General features: G+C 36.5%; 3 protein-coding genes across 7 annotated transcripts; 1 reads left to right on the forward strand and 2 right to left on the reverse strand.

Moving 5' to 3' along the window:
* Positions 1-434: 434 nt before the first annotated feature.
* Positions 435-6,785, reverse strand: LOC113750164 (putative tRNA pseudouridine synthase Pus10). 4 transcript variants are annotated; one of them, XM_027294113.1, is made up of 15 exons: positions 6,389-6,785; positions 5,659-6,056; positions 5,258-5,378; positions 4,821-4,935; positions 3,937-4,091; positions 3,677-3,748; positions 3,473-3,541; positions 3,310-3,390; positions 3,112-3,231; positions 2,946-3,020; positions 2,773-2,853; positions 2,233-2,306; positions 2,082-2,142; positions 1,561-1,616; positions 435-1,393 (listed from the first exon to the last, which is right to left on the reverse strand). In XM_027294113.1, exons 1-15 carry the CDS (start codon positions 6,551-6,553, stop codon positions 1,318-1,320), a joined length of 1,719 nt encoding a protein of 572 aa, XP_027149914.1. In that variant the 5' UTR covers positions 6,554-6,785; the 3' UTR covers positions 435-1,317. The 4 variants fall into 4 exon arrangements, 3 of the variants coding, with proteins under 3 accessions (XP_027149914.1, XP_027149915.1, XP_027149916.1); XM_027294114.1 differs by having other exon boundaries at positions 1,561-1,621; XM_027294115.1 differs by lacking the exon at positions 2,082-2,142.
* A 418-nt stretch (positions 6,786-7,203) lies between these two features.
* On the reverse strand, positions 7,204-12,418 carry LOC113749800 (enoyl-CoA hydratase 2, peroxisomal). Of its 2 annotated transcripts, none has more exons than XM_027293655.1 (10): positions 12,241-12,418; positions 11,929-12,063; positions 11,654-11,689; positions 11,313-11,385; positions 10,572-10,611; positions 10,030-10,102; positions 9,808-9,958; positions 8,483-8,553; positions 7,743-7,916; positions 7,204-7,582 (listed from the first exon to the last, which is right to left on the reverse strand). In XM_027293655.1, exons 2-10 carry the CDS (start codon positions 11,994-11,996, stop codon positions 7,495-7,497), a joined length of 774 nt encoding a protein of 257 aa, XP_027149456.1. In that variant the 5' UTR covers positions 11,997-12,063; positions 12,241-12,418; the 3' UTR covers positions 7,204-7,494. The 2 variants fall into 2 exon arrangements, with proteins under 2 accessions (XP_027149456.1, XP_027149455.1); XM_027293654.1 differs by having other exon boundaries at positions 11,619-11,689.
* Positions 12,419-17,096: 4,678 nt separating this feature from the next.
* Positions 17,097-20,718, forward strand: LOC113749714 (high mobility group B protein 9). Its single transcript, XM_027293541.1, has 5 exons — positions 17,097-17,465; positions 17,708-17,786; positions 17,949-18,111; positions 19,697-20,067; positions 20,390-20,718. The coding sequence occupies exons 1-5, from the start codon at positions 17,305-17,307 to the stop codon at positions 20,480-20,482; spliced, it is 867 nt and encodes a 288-aa protein (XP_027149342.1). The 5' UTR covers positions 17,097-17,304; the 3' UTR covers positions 20,483-20,718.
* The last annotated feature ends 257 nt before the right edge of the window (positions 20,719-20,975 follow it).

Here is a 20,975-nt window from a genome sequence, read left to right on the forward strand (position 1 = left end):
TCAAATGGACCGGGAATCTCCATCGTCTCTCATTGCACTGCTAAGTAACGAATCAGCCTGCCCAATGGGGACACCAAAGAGGTAGCCATGAAGTTCCAGTCTTTCTCCACGGTGATAGCTTGCAATGATTACCGGCCATCACCATCCATCAAAAATTCTCTGTTATCCAATGCGCGGATTTGGGGCAGGGACGGTCATCAGTATGACCATCCCTGCACGGTTAAGGGCCAAGATTTGTCCTCAAAATTTTGTGCGGCTGAGATTATACCATGTAACTCGATTTCCGCACCAAGTGTGGGGCCCACCACTATCTGTTGTGAAAATACATCCTGTGAAAAAAAAGTTACACGATGTACAAAGAAAGTTACGCGCAGTTGATAATGACTAAATTTGCTCTGGTCGGTTGCACCTGCAACCGTCCGTGCCCTGAGTCCCCAATGCGCCCGCTTTCCATAGACTATGGACGTGAGAACCCAAAAGGCAGGAAATACATCCACCACCCATTAGCTTGGAAAGATAGACCCTGTTTCATCACAGCACGGAACTTCCTAGCAAGTCTTCAGGCAGCCATCCCACAGATGTTGGGAGCCTTCACATCCTTTGCATTTGGGGTAGCCCACTACTTCAATGCTTCCACAGTTATTACTCTGCCGGCTGATAGACTCGTATACTCGAGAAAATGATGAATACAGACGTCTCTTTTCAAATTGTACAGTGTCAATAATCCATGTTTATGTCGATTTTCAGGAAAGAAAACCATAAATTATCATACTCTCCACTTGGAAATTTATCTTGTTTACCTTTGCATACCGCCCTGCTTCAACTATCAATTCTTTTACAACAATTAAACTACCGCAGTACAGAGAACAAAATACAAGCCAACATTGCTCCTCTGGCATCTTATCGTGCAGAATCTACAGATATCCTCCACTGAAATCCAAGGATTGACCTGTTTTCTAGCGTCCCAACTGTCACCCATTTCAAGAAAGCTCTGCTCACCATAAAACCTCCTGCTCTCGCTTTATTTGATACAGGTGTTTATATGTTCCAAGTTGTTAGTGATTTTATACAGCGACTCCGGTCATCATGAATTCCTCTAACTTGTGCTTGATTTTTAGGACTGCAAAAAATTGAGCAGAAGCCTGTCATGATGTGCCGGCAAAACAAACCCATCCTAACCGCATAATCACCCGGGCATTAGGGCTAAAGGAAACCAGAACTGGACATGGAAATGACGGAACCATCAACTCCAGAAAACATTTTCTTGCAAGATGAACAAGGAGCTGTCCCACGGAATCCTTAATCAACTCATTCATCCTAGAAGCAGTCCATTTTCACGTCTGTTACATCAAGTTGCAGTATCTCCGCTCTGCACCCAAGTATGGAACCAATACTGCAACACAGGATAGACAACAATTATGAAAATGGAGGCTGAGATAGCACAAGAGGATGTTGTTTTGTAAAGGGCAGTGTGGAAATATAAACATTTTGCAAGAGGTTTTGATCACCAAAAACTAACATAAATTTGTCGGCAACGAAAAATTGGTCGGATCTTCATACCTGGGGTGTGTTCTTCCAAGATCCCCATGCACAAACTCCTTAATATATGTACCAGCCTGTCCTAATATACAATCATCATAAGTTAAGCCACCACAAGTAGAAGTAGTAAAAACATTATCCTCGTGAATAATCATTACAACAATTGCCTATCCATGAATCTAAGCATGCTGTTAGCAACTAAAAACATAAAATTTTTAAGCAAGATTAAATGTGAGACCAAGCAAAGGTACAGCTTTCTGGCTGTTATCGTGCCTTGAGTAACACAACAAAATTTGAACCACTGAGAGAAAAACAAACAAATAAGCAACACTTTCCTCTTCAATGGCAATCCATTCCATGCCTCGGTTCATCTATGATTGGCATCTTCTAACATGCTCAAGCAAAAGCAAAAATTTCATCCAATAAAATATGAAAGTGGAAAGTGAAGTAAAGGAAACTTCTTGCCATGACATACAATAGTTGACCAGTACCTCAGAAACTAAATCGTGGATTTGTTTAAAAAAAAAACAAAGCAAACAAACCTGTGTACATAGATGCAAGAGAAAATACTGACAGCTTCCAGCTATTTTCTCTACTTTCATCCTGATTAACAATGTAAACCCAACCAGACTATAGGAGAATAGAATTTAATTCATAAGCCAAAAAATAAAATAGTAAAGGTGGAGCTTGTACCAATGTATAACTTTTTCACGCTCCAAAGGACTTCGACGATGCAGAACCCTTATTGGTGTTTTCTGTAAAATTTGCTGCGGAGGCAAGAAAACACCAATTACTGTACAAATTAGCGATGTAGAATTCATATTCATCGGATTAAAGCATATTCCAATCATGACTTGTATATAGGTATATAACATTAGCACAATTAAGAAACTGCTAAATAGTTTTATGTCCATGAAACTAAACAACTTTGCTTAATCATATAAAGGCTAGTTCAATACAACGCATCGCGGTCAGCTGCATGCAGCAATTTACCAAAGCCAATCTTTCTTACAGCTAATTCCATGTACTACTACTAACCTATTAGCCCAGAAGAGCATAGTAAAATCAATTCAAACAGGAACAAAGAAACTACTTAAGCATCAAGATAAACATATCTTGCATATATAATATGGCTACTTATTTGCAAGAGCAAAACAAATACTGATGCGCGCGCACACACGAATATATATGTACACCTATATCTATGAGAGAGAGGTAGCGAGGCAAACTCACCATCTCTTGAAGTGAAGATAGAGTCTTCGAGTCATCATCATTAAAAGGGCGAGAAATCCAGACAAGAGCAGCATACTGCTTCTGTACAAATTGTGGAAGTGATATCTTGACTGCAGTTCAAGTTTTTGACAAGAAAACAAAGAACTAATTGATTTAAAGCAAAAGGCATGTACCTGTTTCTCAGCTTCTCCTTCGCGCATCAGTGCCCACCCTTTGTTGTCTAAAATCTTGAGATTCTTAACCCCAACCTGATAATGCAATCATCAATAGCACAGCAACATCATGAGAAGTTTATAGAATGAACCTTCGAACAGAAAATTTATCTAAAACAGCACATACCAGTTTATTTTCCTGGCTATTTATTTTCATTTCCATCTCTTTAATAAGTTCTTCAGAAGGAACTTGATGGGCATTTTGTACCTCAACCAGGAAAGGGCGACCTGTGCCCAACATCCTGACCTGAAAAAATAGGTTTCCAACATCAAAACAACATTTAGCAACATCTACAAAAGAATAGAAACACCAGAGCTTCCATACATCTATATCCTCTCTACCAGCAGCATGAAACTTGTAACCATCACCTTGGCAGAGAGGAAGGATGCTGCCACCTATTATTTCCTGCATGGCCAACAATTTCATTCACTCTTGTACAACATAAGCCAGAAAAACAAAAATACTATTGTGAAAAACAGGGAAACACCTCTACTGATGCTTCCCCCATTCTTTCGTCCTCAATCATCCAGCAAGTCTGGCTGACATTTCTTGAGTACTGCAGTCAAAAGAGAGCTCCACAATCTTCAAGTTGTACAAAGACACACACACACACATCCTATATCTATCAAATTTCATAAGTTTATGATAACAGGTGTAGATTTAACCACAATCCTAGTTGAAATTACCATACCTTAAGGTATCTCCCACCAATGTAGATTGGACATCTATAACAAAGAAATACCAAACCAAAGGGCTGACTCTCCTGAAAAGTCAGCAATTCTGACCATAAGCACAATACCATAAACTATTCTCACATCATCAACCAATCTTATCACAATAAAACAAAATCCACGCATCCAATTACTTGTAATTTTTACAATAAGAAAGAATTGCAGGTATATCGCAGATGAGAAAGTAAATGAACCATAACTTGCATACATGGAATTATACCTTCTCGAGCTGAAATTTTAGGTAATCGCTTCCATGACCTTCCAAATCCTTTGCAAAGCCCTCTGTGCACTCATATTGTTTGTTTTCATGTTCAGCAAAATTTTTTGAGCCAGATGTCTCAGATGCTTGTTTTTCATCAGCAGTATATAGCATATCTGTTTTATTACAAGTGATCACTCGATAATTAAAATCACATGCATAAATGAAAATATAATCCATTGTGTTTCTGGTAGAAAACATCCATGGACAGGCAGAGAAATTTACATTGAGATGGTGAAAAGTGTTTGTCAAAGTTTACATTACCATACCCAAAATGTGCAATATATTTGGGCAAAAATTTTGAAGTAGTAAACCTTGACTTCTCAAAAGCAAATTTTAAACAATTGAAGCCCAACAAGGGCGAAAAACTAACTTTTCTACTCTCTTTGGGGGAGGGGGAGGGGGAGGCTGTGCTTCCCAGAAAACAGGTGAAAATTCATGAAACTGTAAAGTGAAAGAACATGGGAATGTGGGTCTCTCTGTCTTTTTGCTTTAAATGGAAAGCTTCTAAATCATACTTGCAGATTATTCTGTTGGCTAGCATACGCAGAGACAAATTCTCTTCAGAATATTGTCATAAAATAGGACAAAGAATGTTGAGGTTCATAATTATTTTTTTAAATCCAGTATATTGAAGGATGTTCCTTTTCCTTTTTAAGTAAATCCTTTATATCAAAGAATGCTCTTATAACTTTTTCTCCAATATCCATGGGAGAAACTTCCAAAACTTCACAGGTCAGCAATTATATCAGTAACTGCAGAAGGTTATTAGAAATCAGAGATGTGCTAAAATGAATATCTTTGATAAGTCAAAAACTCCAAAAGAAGTAGTTTAGGGCAGCTACTTGTTTTTCTCCTTTTGCATCCATCGATCTCCTCATTGTCAGGTTTTCTTCTTGACTCTTCAGAAGTTTCATATGTCAATCGTATGCGAAATGTGCTTAGATTTGATTTTGTACCCTGCGGAATGAGAAAAACTTATAAAGTTCCAATCTTGTGTCATGCATCCTGAAAGTCTAGCCCAACTACGAGGTAGATGAGCAGCAGTTAGATCAGAACTTAAAAAGATGTAATTGTTTATTCGGTAGCCTTCAAAGAAATAAAATAAGAATCAACTATTCCTCCACCAGAGAAGAAAGGGAGATGTTTGCATATGTTAATATTCTGAAAAGAAAAGGCAGAGTACAAATAATACATGCCTTTGTTGCATGAATTTAGAAACTTAAGCATTTAACACTTCTGAATGGCTTCTAATGAAAGAGGAAACAGAGATCTGAATTACCAGCAATTTTTCTAGGGTATCCAGTATTGACAATTTCAAGGCATCCTTTATAGAAATACAGTCAGTCAGAGTTTTTTGCAGGAACCAATGTTCAGAGCCATACTTCTTTCTCATAAAGGACCTGAAAGAACAATATTTGACTCGTTTATCAATCCTACAAAGTTTACATAAATAGAAACCAGAAAATATTACAAGTGGGCAATGAAGAAAATGATTATAGAATGACGTATATGCCAATGAAATCAAGCAAATTTTCCAGCATCAATTACATTAAAATAACAGTTATCATCACAATCAACCAACTAAAGAATAGGCATGCAGTACTGGGACTTCAATAAAGGTATTGATCAAAGTCATAGATGTGCCATATCAAATAAAGGAAGGAATCGAAATCTTTCTACCTGACAACTTGTTCATTATCCATGACCACAGGCGGCAATGAAACTTCAAGAGAAAAGCTGTCAATCTGAGGATGCTCTTGCTTGACAGATTCAGCAACAATTCTAGCAAACTCATAAGCAGAATCCTTCTTCACCAATATTTCTTTTTCATCATGATATACATAGTCCAATATGCCTAAACAGATTCTACAGACTGCATGCTCCAAGACAAATGTTTGAGAAGATAGCTGCTGACTACCCGAGTCCTTGCGTTCTGCAGAGCCACTGCAGTTATCATCTCTGTCCCGCCCCAATACATTTTTTTCAAGCATGGCATTCATAGTTGCTGTTGGCAGTGAAGGGAAAGAAGAAATCTTTTGACAAAGACCAAACAATCGAAAAATGCACCGAGCACATGCCTGCGTAAGAATGGAAAGAGAACATTTACAGAAGAAAAATATGATAAGAATGGAATTTATCCCATCGTGTAGAAGCTAGGGGTACAAAATTAAGAAGAAGAGAAAGCTTCCTTTTCATCACGGTTCTCCACAGTTTCTAAGAAATTCAACAAATTCCAAACCATCAATTACAATCAATTGAAAAGAGTAGCTTGAACATCAAAATTATTATCATTGAATTAGCTTAAAATGACACTGCTAAGTTACTAGAATGATTTTTGAGAACTAAGAAGAATAAAAACAGCAAAAAATGGAAAGAGAAAATAAATAAAGCGTATAAAAAATTAGCATACCCCGAGTGAGAAGAAATCTTTGACCGCGTAAGTGGGAAGAGCGTAAACGGCGTCTTGGAGAAGTTTCAGCTCCTCTACCTCCTCCCCCACGTTGGCTGCTGCTGAGTTGCTAATTTGCGGCCTCTCATCGCCGCCACTGTTATCCTGCACAACTTCGCTGGCCATTGCCAACCGGCGTCCTCCTGCACTAGGCGGTGCTGTGGCGGCAATCAAGTTTATGTAAAGCACCCCTTTTTCTTTTCTTTTGAATTACTTCCCCTCGCTTTGTTTCTTTTCAGACGTTTTATTGGACTTTGAAGTTTGAATCTGGAGGCGAGGGCAGTCTTTTGAGTTCTGGGCTTTTTTTCTGTTTGGGGTGAAAAGGAGTTCTGGGTTTTTAGGCTAAAGTCTTCTTTTCTTTGTCAAATTTTTTTCCCGTTCAAATTCTTTCCGTTCATAACCCAATCCAATCTTTCTAAATGCAGCTGCTTCCGATTAATGCTGTAGAAGATCAATGCCTTTTTTGGCAAAAACTATGGAAAAAAAAAAAAAAGAAGAAGATAAAAGCGTCACAAACATCAATTAGAGCCCCATTAACATTTGCCACTTCAGGAAACAACAATTGGGCCTTTGCTTTCGCTCTTCCCCCTCCCCAACTTCTTCTTCTTCTTCTTTTGGGAGGAAATGGCTCGGCTTACCATATATCCATTTTAAACACTATTGATTTGAATATTTCATCATACTGGAGAAAAGGATTTTTATGAGCAAGAAACCAAATAGTGTAGTTGGTATTGGTATCATGAAATATGTGCTACAGCATTTCACCATCCCATAAATAGGCGGTTTTAATTCTGGGGTGCTTATTTTATTTCAAAGATCAGATAAAAGACCAAAATTTTGCCTCAATTCGGGCGTTCGAGTTCAAGTTGAACTTCGCATGAGTGCGCTATATTTTTTGAACGATGGCTCTGCTATTGCACTTTCCACAAACACACAGGATACAGTAGTATAAACGCACAGAATATACCAAATTTTGTCAGTTGTTAACACACTATCAAGCTGCTCTGCTTGCTTATTTGCACCACACTGATATTATTTGGAATCTACAATATTATTCACCAGCAATTTCAAAGAGATGAATTTAACAGGTTAAGATCCACGAACCCAGAAAGCACAGCCCTGCTTCGCTCCTTCACCTTCACCTGGTACAATACTCTGCACATTTCAACCTCTCTCTCAGTGCTTGGCTTATAAATAAAGGGCCAAAAGGGAAGTAAAGGAAAAGAAGCATGCGTTGAATTCAACAAGTTTCTCTGCGTTATCAGAGCCAAAAAAAAAAGAGGCAAACACCCTGCAACTCAGAGAAGCAACTTACCTCTGGCCATCAAGCCACATTTCTGTTATCAAAGTTTCTCCAGGGTAGACATGTAACAGGAATCTGGCAGATATGCTCTTGATTCTATTTTGATCACCTCCGCAGATACATTTGATGACAGCCCTAACTGCAAAGCCGAGTGTGCAAAGCCCATGCAATATTGGACGGGAAAATCTAGGCAAAGCGCAATATGGGAAATTAGAGCAGAATAAAATTAGCAAAATCAAGTGTAAGATCTATTGCTTGGGGATAACCCCATCGCTTGAGTAAGACAATAAGAATGTCATTTTCTTTTGTTGCATCTTAAAGCAGCGCCTGAATTTCAGCAACGGATATATAGTAGAAGAAATATGCCAATAATGACTTAAATAGTCCTCTAACTTATCCTAAATCAACAATAGTCCTAGTACTTTTTCACCGCCAATTCAGTTCTTAAACAACTATTTCATAAACAATTTCATCCTACTAGAAAAACTTACATGAAAGAAGAGGGAGGAGTCTTGTAGATTATCAAAATCGTTCCTCCTATCAGCCTTAGCTAGTGGCAAGAAAATTCTTTATGGCAGAGTAATGGTGGAACGACTATAATGGCTAAGCAGAAATTGTTTAAGGACTAAATTGGCTAAAACCCTAGATCAAGGACCAATTCAGGTTTTCAAAATAAAACAAAAAAAGAAGCTGAAAGACTAGTAATGCCATTTGAATTTTTTACCAACAAAAAACAACTAGCTTCAAATTACCCAGCAATTTCAGCAATTCTGGGATCTGAATGCAAAGGATTGTAATCTCCGGAAAGCCTGTAAAGTAATGCCTGCACAATGGCAATGTCAATTTAAAAGGTGAAATGATTATGCACAAACAAAAGCACAATATATGGACAAAATCTAAAGTAAGCACAGTAACATTGAAAACTACTGCCCAAAATGCACGGAACTGCTAACGATAGGGTGTAGTGCATCAACAAAAAATTCAAGCACATTCAAAGGTACTAAGCAACATATTTGAAGGTAGTGAAAGCTAAAGTCCAAAAGAGAGAATCTTAGCATCCTCAATCTCCTCCAAGTAGCAATATTTCAAAGAAGTCAAATGACTCTAATGATCTACAGTGCCAACCCATCCAATCCCACTCTCCTGCACCTATATTTATAGTAGTCGAATCCAGATGTACACTGTGCATCAAAATTCATTTTCATGATATGCTGTATCATATCATAATATGTTTATAAGTATTTATATAAATTTTTAAATGATTATTTGCATGAGAATACTGATTACTATCACATAAATAAAAGTGATTTTGTAATTTCATAAATAGAATAATGTCATTATAAATTTAAAAAATTAATAAATCAAGGTAACATAGGTAAGTATTAGGTCATACAAGATGTTAATAGAATTAGAATACTAACCATGTAAACCAGTCAGGTAAGTGAATAATAAATTTTTCATTAAATACAAAAGCATGTGAAAGCAAGAATAATGTGGCAAGAAAATTAATTCCTTTTGAGTTGGTTTAAAAAGGGGATTTGTATCAGCTAAGCATTAGCAGGACAGAAAAGAATTATATGAGAATAGGTGCAATATTAGTGAAATAAATGTGTGCAAACTATATGCTAGAAAAATCTACATCAAAGGTTAGATGTGTAACTCTTGATGGCATGTTATTTTAATTAAACTGACTATTTTTGTTGGTAAAAAATTTTGAAAATAATAAATACAATTAAATGTACATAGAATTTCTTCATCTGTTTCCATAAGTTGATTTAACTGGCTCAAATGCATTCATGTGTTGTATGATACAGACGTAAGATGCACATTGTATCACAGCACATGCTCTTGTATTTTACAATTGTTGATCATATTGAATGCACTATCATGATACACCACAAAATTGCTTAAATCTGACATGTATCAGACCATATGCATGATGCATCCTACAAAACTAACAACTGTGTCAGTATTCATGTCATTAGATGTAATCTTAATATCAGATCAATGCACGTCAGACATAAGCCAAAAACAGCAGCATGACAAAGTAGAATTAGCAAATTGATTTTAAACATGCCTGAGATGGTTGAGTGCATTCCTCAAACACAGCAAATGGTGGACTTTTTGGGAGTCTAGTACTTGATGTCTGATTCACGGGATGCTTTGAATATGAGTATGGCTGAGCTGAATTTGAGAACCCCCCCAAACCTCTCAAAAAGACAGCCATCCTGAAAATTAATAGCATGGTTATCAACCAAATAATAACAAATTTAGTTGTGTCAGTTGAATAAGAGCTTACCTGTTCATGCATATTAACTCACCAGACTCTCTCTCATAGCTTAGAATTTCAATTTCCAGAACAGTCGCCTTACCTGCAAGCAATAAACTCTAACATTGTTACCAAGAAAGGGGGGAAAAAACATTGTTACCAAGAATTGGGTTGTTTCCAAGTAGAATAAAGAAAAACCCCTAGTTTCTTTTTGAACGCACAAAATTATCTTAGAAGGAGCTTCAACTGGTCCTACCAGTCACCAATCAAAATGGTAAAGCCACTACTAATATCTGATCAAAGTGTTCATGAGTAAGTATAAATGTACAGCCTTGCACATTGATAATTATCTTTGCACAGAGGACAGCGGTGATGAGGGTGGTTGGGGATCTTTCTATCAACTAACAGATGAAAAATCTATTCGACATTCTTTTTGAACTATTTCTATAGTGCTTAATACCCTTCATTGACCAAATCATAATCAAACTTTTTCTCCTGAAAAAGATTTTATCAGGTATGTGCCAGTCACAAAAATTCATGCTATAACCATAGTGGTATTTTCTGAAACAAACCTTTATCATGCAGTCCAGATATGCTCGCTACATTCTGTATCTGCATTAATCAAATTGATCAACAGAGATGATCTTCGACAATGTCACAGGATAAATATATGCAGCACACATCAAATTGCATCTACTACCTAATCCAACTAGAGATACTGTCTAATTCACCATTTCACGGGAAACCGAATCCAAGTTTACAATCTATAAATTTATCAATCCCCAAATCATTCAACTCTGCTTCAGGCTTCATTAGTGTGATAACAAGACTGCAAACAATTTGAGTCTTGATAACTCAAATCAAATCACAAAGTTAGCTGCCTCTAACAATTTAGAAGTTCTATTTGGCACCCTAACTAAAAAACCAACCTCCCTTGCAATCCCATAGCCATTGGTTTCTTTTCTTTCTTCAGTTTCTTTTTGTCATGCTTGTCGCAATAGAAATGCAGAAGCAACCTCCTTAGAAGGTTCTCAAGCACAAAAAGGTGGGGTAACTTGCAACTTGAAAAAGCAGCTGGTCACCTGTGATCTTATGAACAAGGTATTTTCAAACAGATGAAGTACACAGCTGATAACAGGTTCTGCAGCTAACTTTTGACAATAGGAGTGGACTAGGGTCACTACACGACTAGCTTATTGTCCATTTCCCTCCAAGCATGAACTCCACATGAATGCAGATGACATATAGTATCTAAAGCTTCTACTTTTTCTCATTCTCTCTTTGGAAAATTAGATTTTTTGCCAAACACTTACACAAGCACTAGAAGGAAGTGGCTTGTAGATTTCAATGTACTGTTGCCCGTGCAATAGAAGGCGTGGATCATATCTAACACCAAAGAGTAAATCAAGTCAGATTCACCAGACAGATACTTTAGGAGCTAATTGATAATTACAATTTGTTTGAAAAGGTAGACACAGGAGAAAGACAGTACTTGCTTAACAAAAATTTTGAACAGAAAAAATCCCAAATGAACACCAGTGGCATTTATAACAAGGTGAATGGAAGGAAATCTGGTGAACAGGGGAAAACTTCACTTGTTTGAATGCATAAATGCTTACGAAAAGCCAGGAAGCTGCCCAATTTCTGAACTTACTCCATGACAAAACAAAGCAGCAAAGGTTGGCAAGACCTACAAGATAAACACATTAAAACATAAGTCAAAAATTGGGCAGAGCAGTCAATGTTATCGCCCCCACATCCTCTAATCCATCCATCTTTTCTTGTCTTCAAACAGAACTGAAGTTAAGAATCATCCAATCCTAGTATTATTCCTAAAAAAACAAAGGCACCAGCAAAAGCAACAAAATTGTCTCTTGAATGGATAATATACCAGTAGCGACAGAAGATTATAAAAGGGGGGGAAAAGACCTGGATGGATTGCTGGTGGGCGTGATCAGGATGGTAAACATACTTAAGTTCCTTGTCCTCCAAAGCATCCTTCAAGCAAGCTCCAACTCCCAGAGCATATAGAGCTACATCTCTTTCTGTATAAGTAAATGTTTTCTGCACCACCAAATTTATGTGCATATAAAAAAAATGTCAAATCCATAGAATTTCAGCTCTCTATCTTAGTTGATCGAACTAATGACAAGAGCAGTCAAACGACCAACCAAAAGGGGGAAAAAAAAAGGGAGAAAAGAAAAGAAAAGAAGCAGAATACCAAAGTGAACCGAACCTGACCTCGGGGAATTTGTGAGAAATGATAAGTTGAGGATCAAAATTGGAGGTCGTCGCTGCCGCCGCCGCCATACAAGCTCCGGAATATGATAAAAGCTCAGAGGCTGAAGGCAACAACGAAAGAATAAGACTGGCTGCTTGAATTTTGGGAAATTCTGGTAAGTCAACTCTCACACTGCAACTCCCACAGCTTATACTACAGAATTAAAATAAAATTACTACTATATATCGCGGCAGAGGCAATGCTCATCTATCCCCTACTATTTTTTTTTAAATTTTCGGAAGTCAACATTTTTTCTTTTTTTTTTTATAAATCTTTACAGATTCGGCTCTCTTTTGTTTTTTTTTTTTTCAGTAAATATCTATACTCCAAGGCCTAGCTTGTGAAAAGGAGAGAAAATATAAGTTATGCGAGAAAAGAAATAAAAAGGAAAGATAAAAATTTTCTTATCTCTGTTCTGGGAAATCATTACTCTTCTAGTATATTTTAAGAAGATCATTTAAAAAATTTTCGTCTGCATTTGGATAGAAGATTATTTAAAAAAATTTGAAAGTAATGATTGTAGTAAATTTTTTTGTCATATGATACATGGTAAAATTAAAAAATATTTTTTTAAAAAAAGATAAACATAAGACATTGGTGGTTAGTCCAAACTGAGTTTTTGGCTAAAATAATCTACTTTTCAAAAAATAATTCCAAAGTAATGCTCTTTCAATTTTTATTCCCTTATTAATCTAGTAATTGCCATGTAGACTCTCCATCAACGGAAAAAAATTACTTGTAAATCTTTTGTTTAGATATTACACAGTTTTTCTTTATTTAGTGCCTTAAGGACATTCTGTAAACAAATTAAAAAAGGAAAGTGGATCCATAATTAGTGTTTTAAAATTGTTGATCACCCTCCAAATTGCAATGATTTTGCCGAAGAACCTTTTTTTTTTTTTTGCTGCCATTATTTCTCCCTAGCTTTATTCTTGATTATTATATCACAAGTTCCTTTCTTTTTTTCTTGTTACTTGCAATTTTATATATGGTAGTCTCCTAACTTTGAAAATTTTAAGAAGTTTGCAAAAACTCAAATTGTTTGAAGTCCAAGTAAACATTTCAAGATACATAATAAACATAGTTTACGCGAACTATAAAAATTCCACTATAAGGGGAAAGAAAATTCGAAAAGAAATTCTCTTGCATTTTTTGACTTATCAAAAGAGAATACATTCCAAAAAAAAGGAGAGAGAAAATATAACTAAGTCAGTAATAGTATCAAAATTAACACGCTATATGAGCCAATTTAATGTGAGAAACACTAATTAACTCAATAATAGATAGAGAAATATTTTTATTTATCTTTAAGATTGTACATAAGTAGCAAAATTTGAACTATTGAAAAGTTATTAAAAATCCATTGATGTGGATTGTACCTCTTAATATAAGATGGAAATGTGAATACTTTCCATACTCAAAGTTCACATGGTAACAACTAACAAGTAGGTTAACAAGGAATATATTTTGAAAGTGCATTAGTTTGGGAATAGTTTTAAAAAATGAGGTTTGTTGTGGAAATAAACTCGCCCAAACTTGGGCATGGCAAGTTGGCAGCGGTTGTCTAAACTGTGGGCTTTGTTGTATGGACAATGTTTAACTTGGTACCAGAGATCCAGGGATTCATTCTATAATCAGATTTCCAAGTTGGGCTTACTGCTCATGCAAGAGATTCGTTGCAAAGTCCTCCAAGATATTTTGCGGAGGAATTGGACGTGTAAAATAGCGCCACATCCGTAGGGAGAGTAATAAACGTGCTGATGAGCTCGCCAAATTTGCCACGCCATCTTACAAATTCATGGCAAAATTTGGTTCACTAAAATTATAAGATCGGATCTATCTATCCAAGTTTTTATTATACGTTGCGAGGACTTGGATATATATATTTTTTTTTGGGCATTGGCGATGCCATAAAATTACTATAGTACCATACCACATAAGAGATAGACAAACAAGTTTTTTATTGGGAGTGGAAATTTCAACGAGCGTTGCCTGTATGAGTGGTTATGAAGCTAATGATTCCTCAATTGATTGTGAAGACTAATTAAAGATGTTAACTAATAAGGGAGGACCAAAAATTATACTAACTAGATAGTTAAGTCCAGTCCAACTTTTGCTGGGAAGGATTTGTATTAAGTTACATGGACAAACATAATAAAATAAGTCGCTATGGTGTAGTTTGTGAATCACTGCAAGCAAGCGTTAATGAAGATTAAGTTTTGGATTGCTATTTTTTGAAGTTTTTATAGAAAAATATATTATAACAATTTGATATATGTGAGATAAAACAGTAATTGAAAAATGTGTTCACGAATAATGTAAAAAAAATGGCAATCCAAACAAAGTCAGTCTATCAACTAATGTCAATTGTTAGTGAGTAGTGACTACATTAGAGACTCCATACATCTAATACAGCAGCTAGTTTTCAATTCCAACAACTAATTAATCATTTAGCATTTGTCTTTCCCAAAGTGTTTATTAAAATTTCAATCGCTTATTATAGTACTTAATTACCACCAAAATCCGATGATCTTTATTAATGTCTCAAGTCCGAGTTCACGGACTCACTCGCTCAAACAACAAATCTATGGGTTCCAAACTTTTTTAGAGTGAAATTAAAATTGAAACAAGAGAAAAATGGCTGGTGGGAGCGCGAATACATCAGACCATAGTTATTAAACCCAATTCGACGGTTCAATCGGTCAATTTGGTGAACCGTCCATGAAACCGGACCGATTTGTAATTGGATTGTTTGTGCAAGTGAATCGTTGACTTTTCAACGGACTGGCGATTCAACCGGCCAACTCGGTTGAACCGGGCGATTTTCTAAGGAATCCAGTTTTTGGTTAAAAATGTTTAGAAAATGTTGCAATGCTGATTCAAACCTCAAAACTCAAATATAAAGGCTAAGCGCACTCACCACTAGCCTAGCAGCTCATCTGGTGCTTATTTGCCCTTTCTATATTTTATATTAGAGTTTTATTCTTATTTTGTTTGGAATCTTTTAATAAAATTTTATTATTCCCTAAATTCTATAAATTGTGAAATGGATTTAAAAAATAACATATTACACAATTCATTTTAAAGACAAATATTATTCTTAATAACCTTCTGCACTTAAAATTCGTAAATAAATTAGATAATTACACTTCGATAAAATTTTATACTTGAAGTTTGGTGGATTACTAATTAAATTTAGATTTTGTTAATTCTTATAAGAATTAATGATTCTATATAAATTGGACTAACTGAGTATTTACTATAACATAGTTTATTATAGTTTCAACCATATAAAAAATTATAAAACATAATATTTAAATATATGTAGTGAGTGACCCACCGGTTGGACTACTCACCCACCGATTAAACCAGTAATCCGTTAATCCACCTCTTTCACCGGATTCCTCTCCGGGCCGGGTTTAATAACTATGCATCAGACAGTCAATGGCCTGATGATCAATCAACCGGTATGGACGGTTGAGATTAACACACACTGTTGTATAGGCTACCAATGTGGTGCGCGACGCAGTAGATTCACTCGGGTCGTCCAAAAAGAAACCTGTAGAATGTATCTACCCAAAAGAGGCATGTAAAGATATGATCAGATGCTTTTACTGCTCTTCAGCAATTCAAAATCATGTCAACCTTCAATCTCTCCTCCCGAAGTCGAAGATACTCCGACTCCCAATTATATCATCAGCAGAGGCCTGGCGACAACACTTGTGTTGTATGTCAATGTCAGCCTTTCCAAAGTAAAGTACGCTTTGAATTACTAACTTGCATCAATTGACGCCAACCAGCAAAGGGAAAGAAATAACCTCCCTTGAAGTTTCTAATAATTTTATTGGCCTCCCATAAATTTTATAAAATTATATTTACCTTCCTTGATAGAATTGTAAGTTCAATTGCTTACATCACATGAGCAGAAATTACTCATATATTGTAAGACATTATGCGTTATTAGATACTAATGTCTAGCGACTGAGTAATTAGAATATTAACTGTTAGTAACTAATTAATCAAAAAAATTGTTGAAAATTTCTTTAATGATGAACAGCAACTTGCAATTACAAATACCGATTGAAATGTCAAATGGCTCCAGTCTGCGATAATGATCATAAATTAGTTATACACAACATGAGAAGAAGGGCTTTGATAGAAAAAAGAAAACGTAGGATAAAAGAAGATTGTTTATGAGGAATTTTTCTTTGCAACTCTTAAAGCTATAATACTTATAAAGTAATTTCGTGGAAGTGAAGCAGAAGAATGGAGAAAAAAATAATATTTTAAATATGAACTTTTTGAATAGTGAAATGTGTGTTAATTATTTTCAACTTTTAATTGTTTTCATTCTTTTACTAATACAACTTATACATATGCAAAAGAGATATTTATGGAATAAAAACTTCATTTCTTTCCTTAAAGCACATATATTTTTTCTAACTTGGATTGAAATTTGTTACTAAAATCTTAACCTCAGACGAGGTTAGTCTTATTCTGCAAATTTTAAGGGAGGCTAGTGGAATTATAAGCAATCTTAGGGAAAGTTTCTGAAATTATCCCAAAAAAACGGAAGGAATTTATGGCCGGACGATAGTACGATAGCAGTAAGGAAAGAATTACTACTACATTAGCCGGTGAAAATTAATGAGCATGAGGAAGTTTGTCAGTGCCTTGGCTATTGAGATTTTACAAGGGCTGGGGGGCCTTAATTAATTGAGAGTTGAGACATGACGAGTTGACGACGCCGTTGGTCAGACTAAAGCCAAAAACCTTGTGTAACCGTTGCATCGCACGTGTCCATTTCTGTTCTCCTTTAACCCCTGCTTTAGTCGCTTCAGTCAGAAGAACTGTGCACACTTAATACTTAACCACCAGCTTTTCTAGGAATTATCCCCTTTTTTTCACTGCCATTATGACGTTGGCATTGCTTACTTTTGAGCTTCGACGACATTAAGCGCCCAGTACTCTCGCCCACCCCGGACCATCTAGCTTTCTTGATTGTCCGGTGGAGCGATAACAAAATGCGTGCAAATCCTGTAATCCCTGCAGCTGAGAATGGAGTAGAACTGGAGTCTAAGCGTTATCCATCGCCGCTGGCCAGCCATGAGGAAGTTGTCAAGAACGCTTCTGTTTTCTGGAACACGCTTCGGATTTTTCATAAGACTATGGGCAGAAAACACATGTAAGCCCTTCTTAATCCTCTCCTTTCTAAAGTTTCCCCAGAAAAACACGACGGCCATAGTAAAATCTTCGTCCCTGCTCCTTATGATCGAGTAGTATTTTCTATTGTTCTGTTTACCGTGGCTGCGTGTGTCGGGGAGGGGGGGGGGAGAGAAAGAGAGAATGTGTGTTTGAGAGAGAATGGTGCATATACACGAGACGGTTGTTTGAATGTGGTGTGCATTTGTTCCTATATACGTGCAGGATTCCTGTGATCGGAGGAAAGGAGTTGAACTTGCATGTTCTGTACGCGGAAGTTACAAAGAGGGGAGGCTTTGACAAGGTGGTCGAGTACAAGTAGAGTGTATATGTGTGTGTGTGTGTATATATATATATACGTGGAGTAACTTTTTGTTTTAGTAGATTATAAGTGAATAAATGTTTGCTTTAACTTGTAGTAATTATTTTGTTGGTTAAAATAATACATAAACTGCTACTTGAGTAGGTTGTATCACAGAAGAAGTGGAGGGAAGTTTCTTGTGTGTTCGAGTTTGCTCCAACCACGACCAGCGCTTCTTATGCGCTGAGGAAGCATTACTGTAGTCTGCTCTTCCATTACGAACAGGTTTACTTCTCCAGGCTCAAGGCTCCCATGCTTGATTCACCAGGTGAACAAATTTTTATTATTCTTTAGACCTTTTAGACTTTTTATTTTATATATATATATATATCTTTTATCCATGGGTTTCCTTCTTTTCTTTGGATCTCCTCTCTGGCACTTTAATTTATAGTAATTCTTTGTGATTTTTGGAGTTCCCTTTGAGCTCTCATTTTCATGGGGGGGACCCAAACGGCCAAAGCTATGGTATATTCCTAGGAAAGAAAGAAATATGGCCAATTCTAACTTGAGAGAGTTGATTCATTCCAACCGCAGGCCATGACTCATTAATGGGCAGGCGATAAGTCGATAAATATACAAATTAGAACCACACATTGCTTAATTTCTCTGCCACAAATGTAATGATCAATTCCTTTTACCTGCGATAATGGTGATAGAGTGTATATGTCTAAATCTTGTGGTCTAACTCATTGCTGTTGGAACTTGGAAGACGGGTGACCCCTTATCTCATTCAACTTCCTTTGATTCCCTTAGATTAGATTAACTGGGAAAAAAAAAACTATTATGGGTTGGGAGTTTTTACGTCTCACCTTGGTGTAATTTGTTACGATACGAAGATCCAAACTTTGGAATTTGTTTTCATGGATTGCCTCCTACATCCATTATTGCACGCTCAGCATAGGATTTAGCATTAGTGATCAGGCGTACATCTAGAGTCGTTCTGGACATAAACTATATATGTTTTTGGGATTTTATACCCTATATAGCCGATTCAAAACCTGATTCGTTAGAAATTGTTGACATATATCAAGTAGCATGGTATCGTTTGCTGTATAAAAATTTTATTTTATTGTATGATGTGTTTAGCTTACTGAAATCTCATGTCTTACATTGTATATATAAACTACATTCAAGGATTTTATTGAGGGTTACAGATAATAATTTATTTTGTTAATTAGAAAAAAAAAATAGTACTACTTGAAAAAAAAAAAATGCACAGTGCTAGTTTAAGTATGTCGAATTTTGACCTTACACCGTTGTGATTTCTGATGATAGTAGTTCAAATGCCTACGAGATACAGGGGGTTAGCTTGTGGATGGTAAAGAAGGGAGCGCTTTGCGACATTTTTCTTATTAAGCATTATTGACCATCTTCAAAATCTAGATCTAAACATGGAGTCCATATTACCTTCTACAAAATCTACTGGTTGTCCCTCATTTCCTCTCTGTTTTTCTCGTTTTAGCATTGTGTACCTCATTTTTTTTTATTTTTTCACATTAGGGTTCTAGGCACATTTTACCAATTAATCTACATCTCTACTTTCACGTTTATCAAAAGATAAAACAAAGTTTGAGTAGGCAATATCCTAGTTGGTCTTTCAAGTGCCCATGCTACCATTGTTTTTAAGAGTTTTGCAGAGACTTTAGAAATCAATGGCCATCAAAGATCACGATAGGCTTTATCTTCTAGCAAGTAGACAATGAAATTCCATTCTTCTGTGTTGGTCACAACGTTGGTTGCAATTGCATGCACATCTGATCTACTACTCTTTTCATTGTCAAATTAGGTGCCATTTTCATTCGAAGTCAAACCTGAAATTAACGTCTCTGTTTTTTTGCCATTTAATTGTTTAGGTCCTTTGTCCTTCCAAGCTATTGGAACAATCGATGGGAAATTTGATTGCGGTTATTTGGTGTCTGTGAAACTGGGTACTGAGGTTCTTAATGGGGTACTTTACCATCCAGACAATGGAGGCCCTTCTTCCTCGTCGACTGTAAAAACCTGCACCGCCATTGTACCATACGCCTCACAGCCTCATCATTCAGGTCGGAGGAAGAGGAAAAGGAGAGGAGACCCTGGCCGCCCTAAACCCAACAGGAGCGGATACAACTTCTTTTTTGCAGAGAAACATGCCATGCTTAAATCTCTACATCCGAACAGGGAGAGGGAGTTCACAAAAATGATTGGCCAGTCCTGGAACAATCTTACCTCCGAAGAACGGACGGTGAGTTACTGGACCTAGCAAATTAATCCTGTTAAAGGCACCTATGTTGTCTAGAAATTTTAGGCATTTGTTTACAGCTATTCCTTGCTCCCGGTCGGTTATAGATTACAAAGAGCGTCCTTTGTATGCTCATATGATTCCTGGAATTATTTTCGGTAGCATAAATAGCACGACTTACACATGCCAATTTTTCATGTTATCAAAAACAAGTGTACAACTAATCAAATGAAACGGATTGCATTTATTGTTTGCAATGAATCTTCTGATGGCGCCTCAAAATCATATATGATTAATGATGTTGCTGGTTATTTGTGCATTACAGGTTTACCAAAACTACGGCTTGCAGGACAAAGAAAGATACAAGCGCGAGATGAAGGAATACAAAGAAAGAATTAATATCACGAGTTCTCACTAAACTCATCATGCAACAACGAGAGTTGGAGGCTCTCTGGGGCAGAGTACTAATTAGAATTCTATAAAGCAAGAATGTACAGTATACGGCAAACACCATTCCTACCTTGAACCCCGCCTGCTTATTGAAAGCAGTAGGAATAGGGAAGAACCTCAGTTGATTTTGCTAGTTTTTTGTACGAAGGGTCCTGGTTTGTTCCGGACAAGTCCTTTAGTCCTTTGCCCAAATCTTCTCTTTAACTTTTCAGACTCATCTGTGTAGAAGGTAGAACGAAGGTAGAACGAGGCGATTTTCACAACCCTCGGTTCCAGGGAGGACCCTTTATTCTTTTGTTTGGAACTTAAAAAAAGTGTATCAAGTTCATTTTGCAAAGACCTTCTCCACTTAAAATTTGAGCACTGGGCCAAGTAAAAGTTTAGGACTACCAATGGAGTGGTTGGTGCCGCCCAAGTAACAGAGAGCATTTAAGAACCATTTTACGGACATCAGAAGTGTC

This window comes from Coffea eugenioides, chromosome 10 (genome assembly GCF_003713205.1).
Source record: "Coffea eugenioides isolate CCC68of chromosome 10, Ceug_1.0, whole genome shotgun sequence".
Lineage (NCBI taxonomy): Eukaryota > Viridiplantae > Streptophyta > Magnoliopsida > Gentianales > Rubiaceae > Coffea > Coffea eugenioides.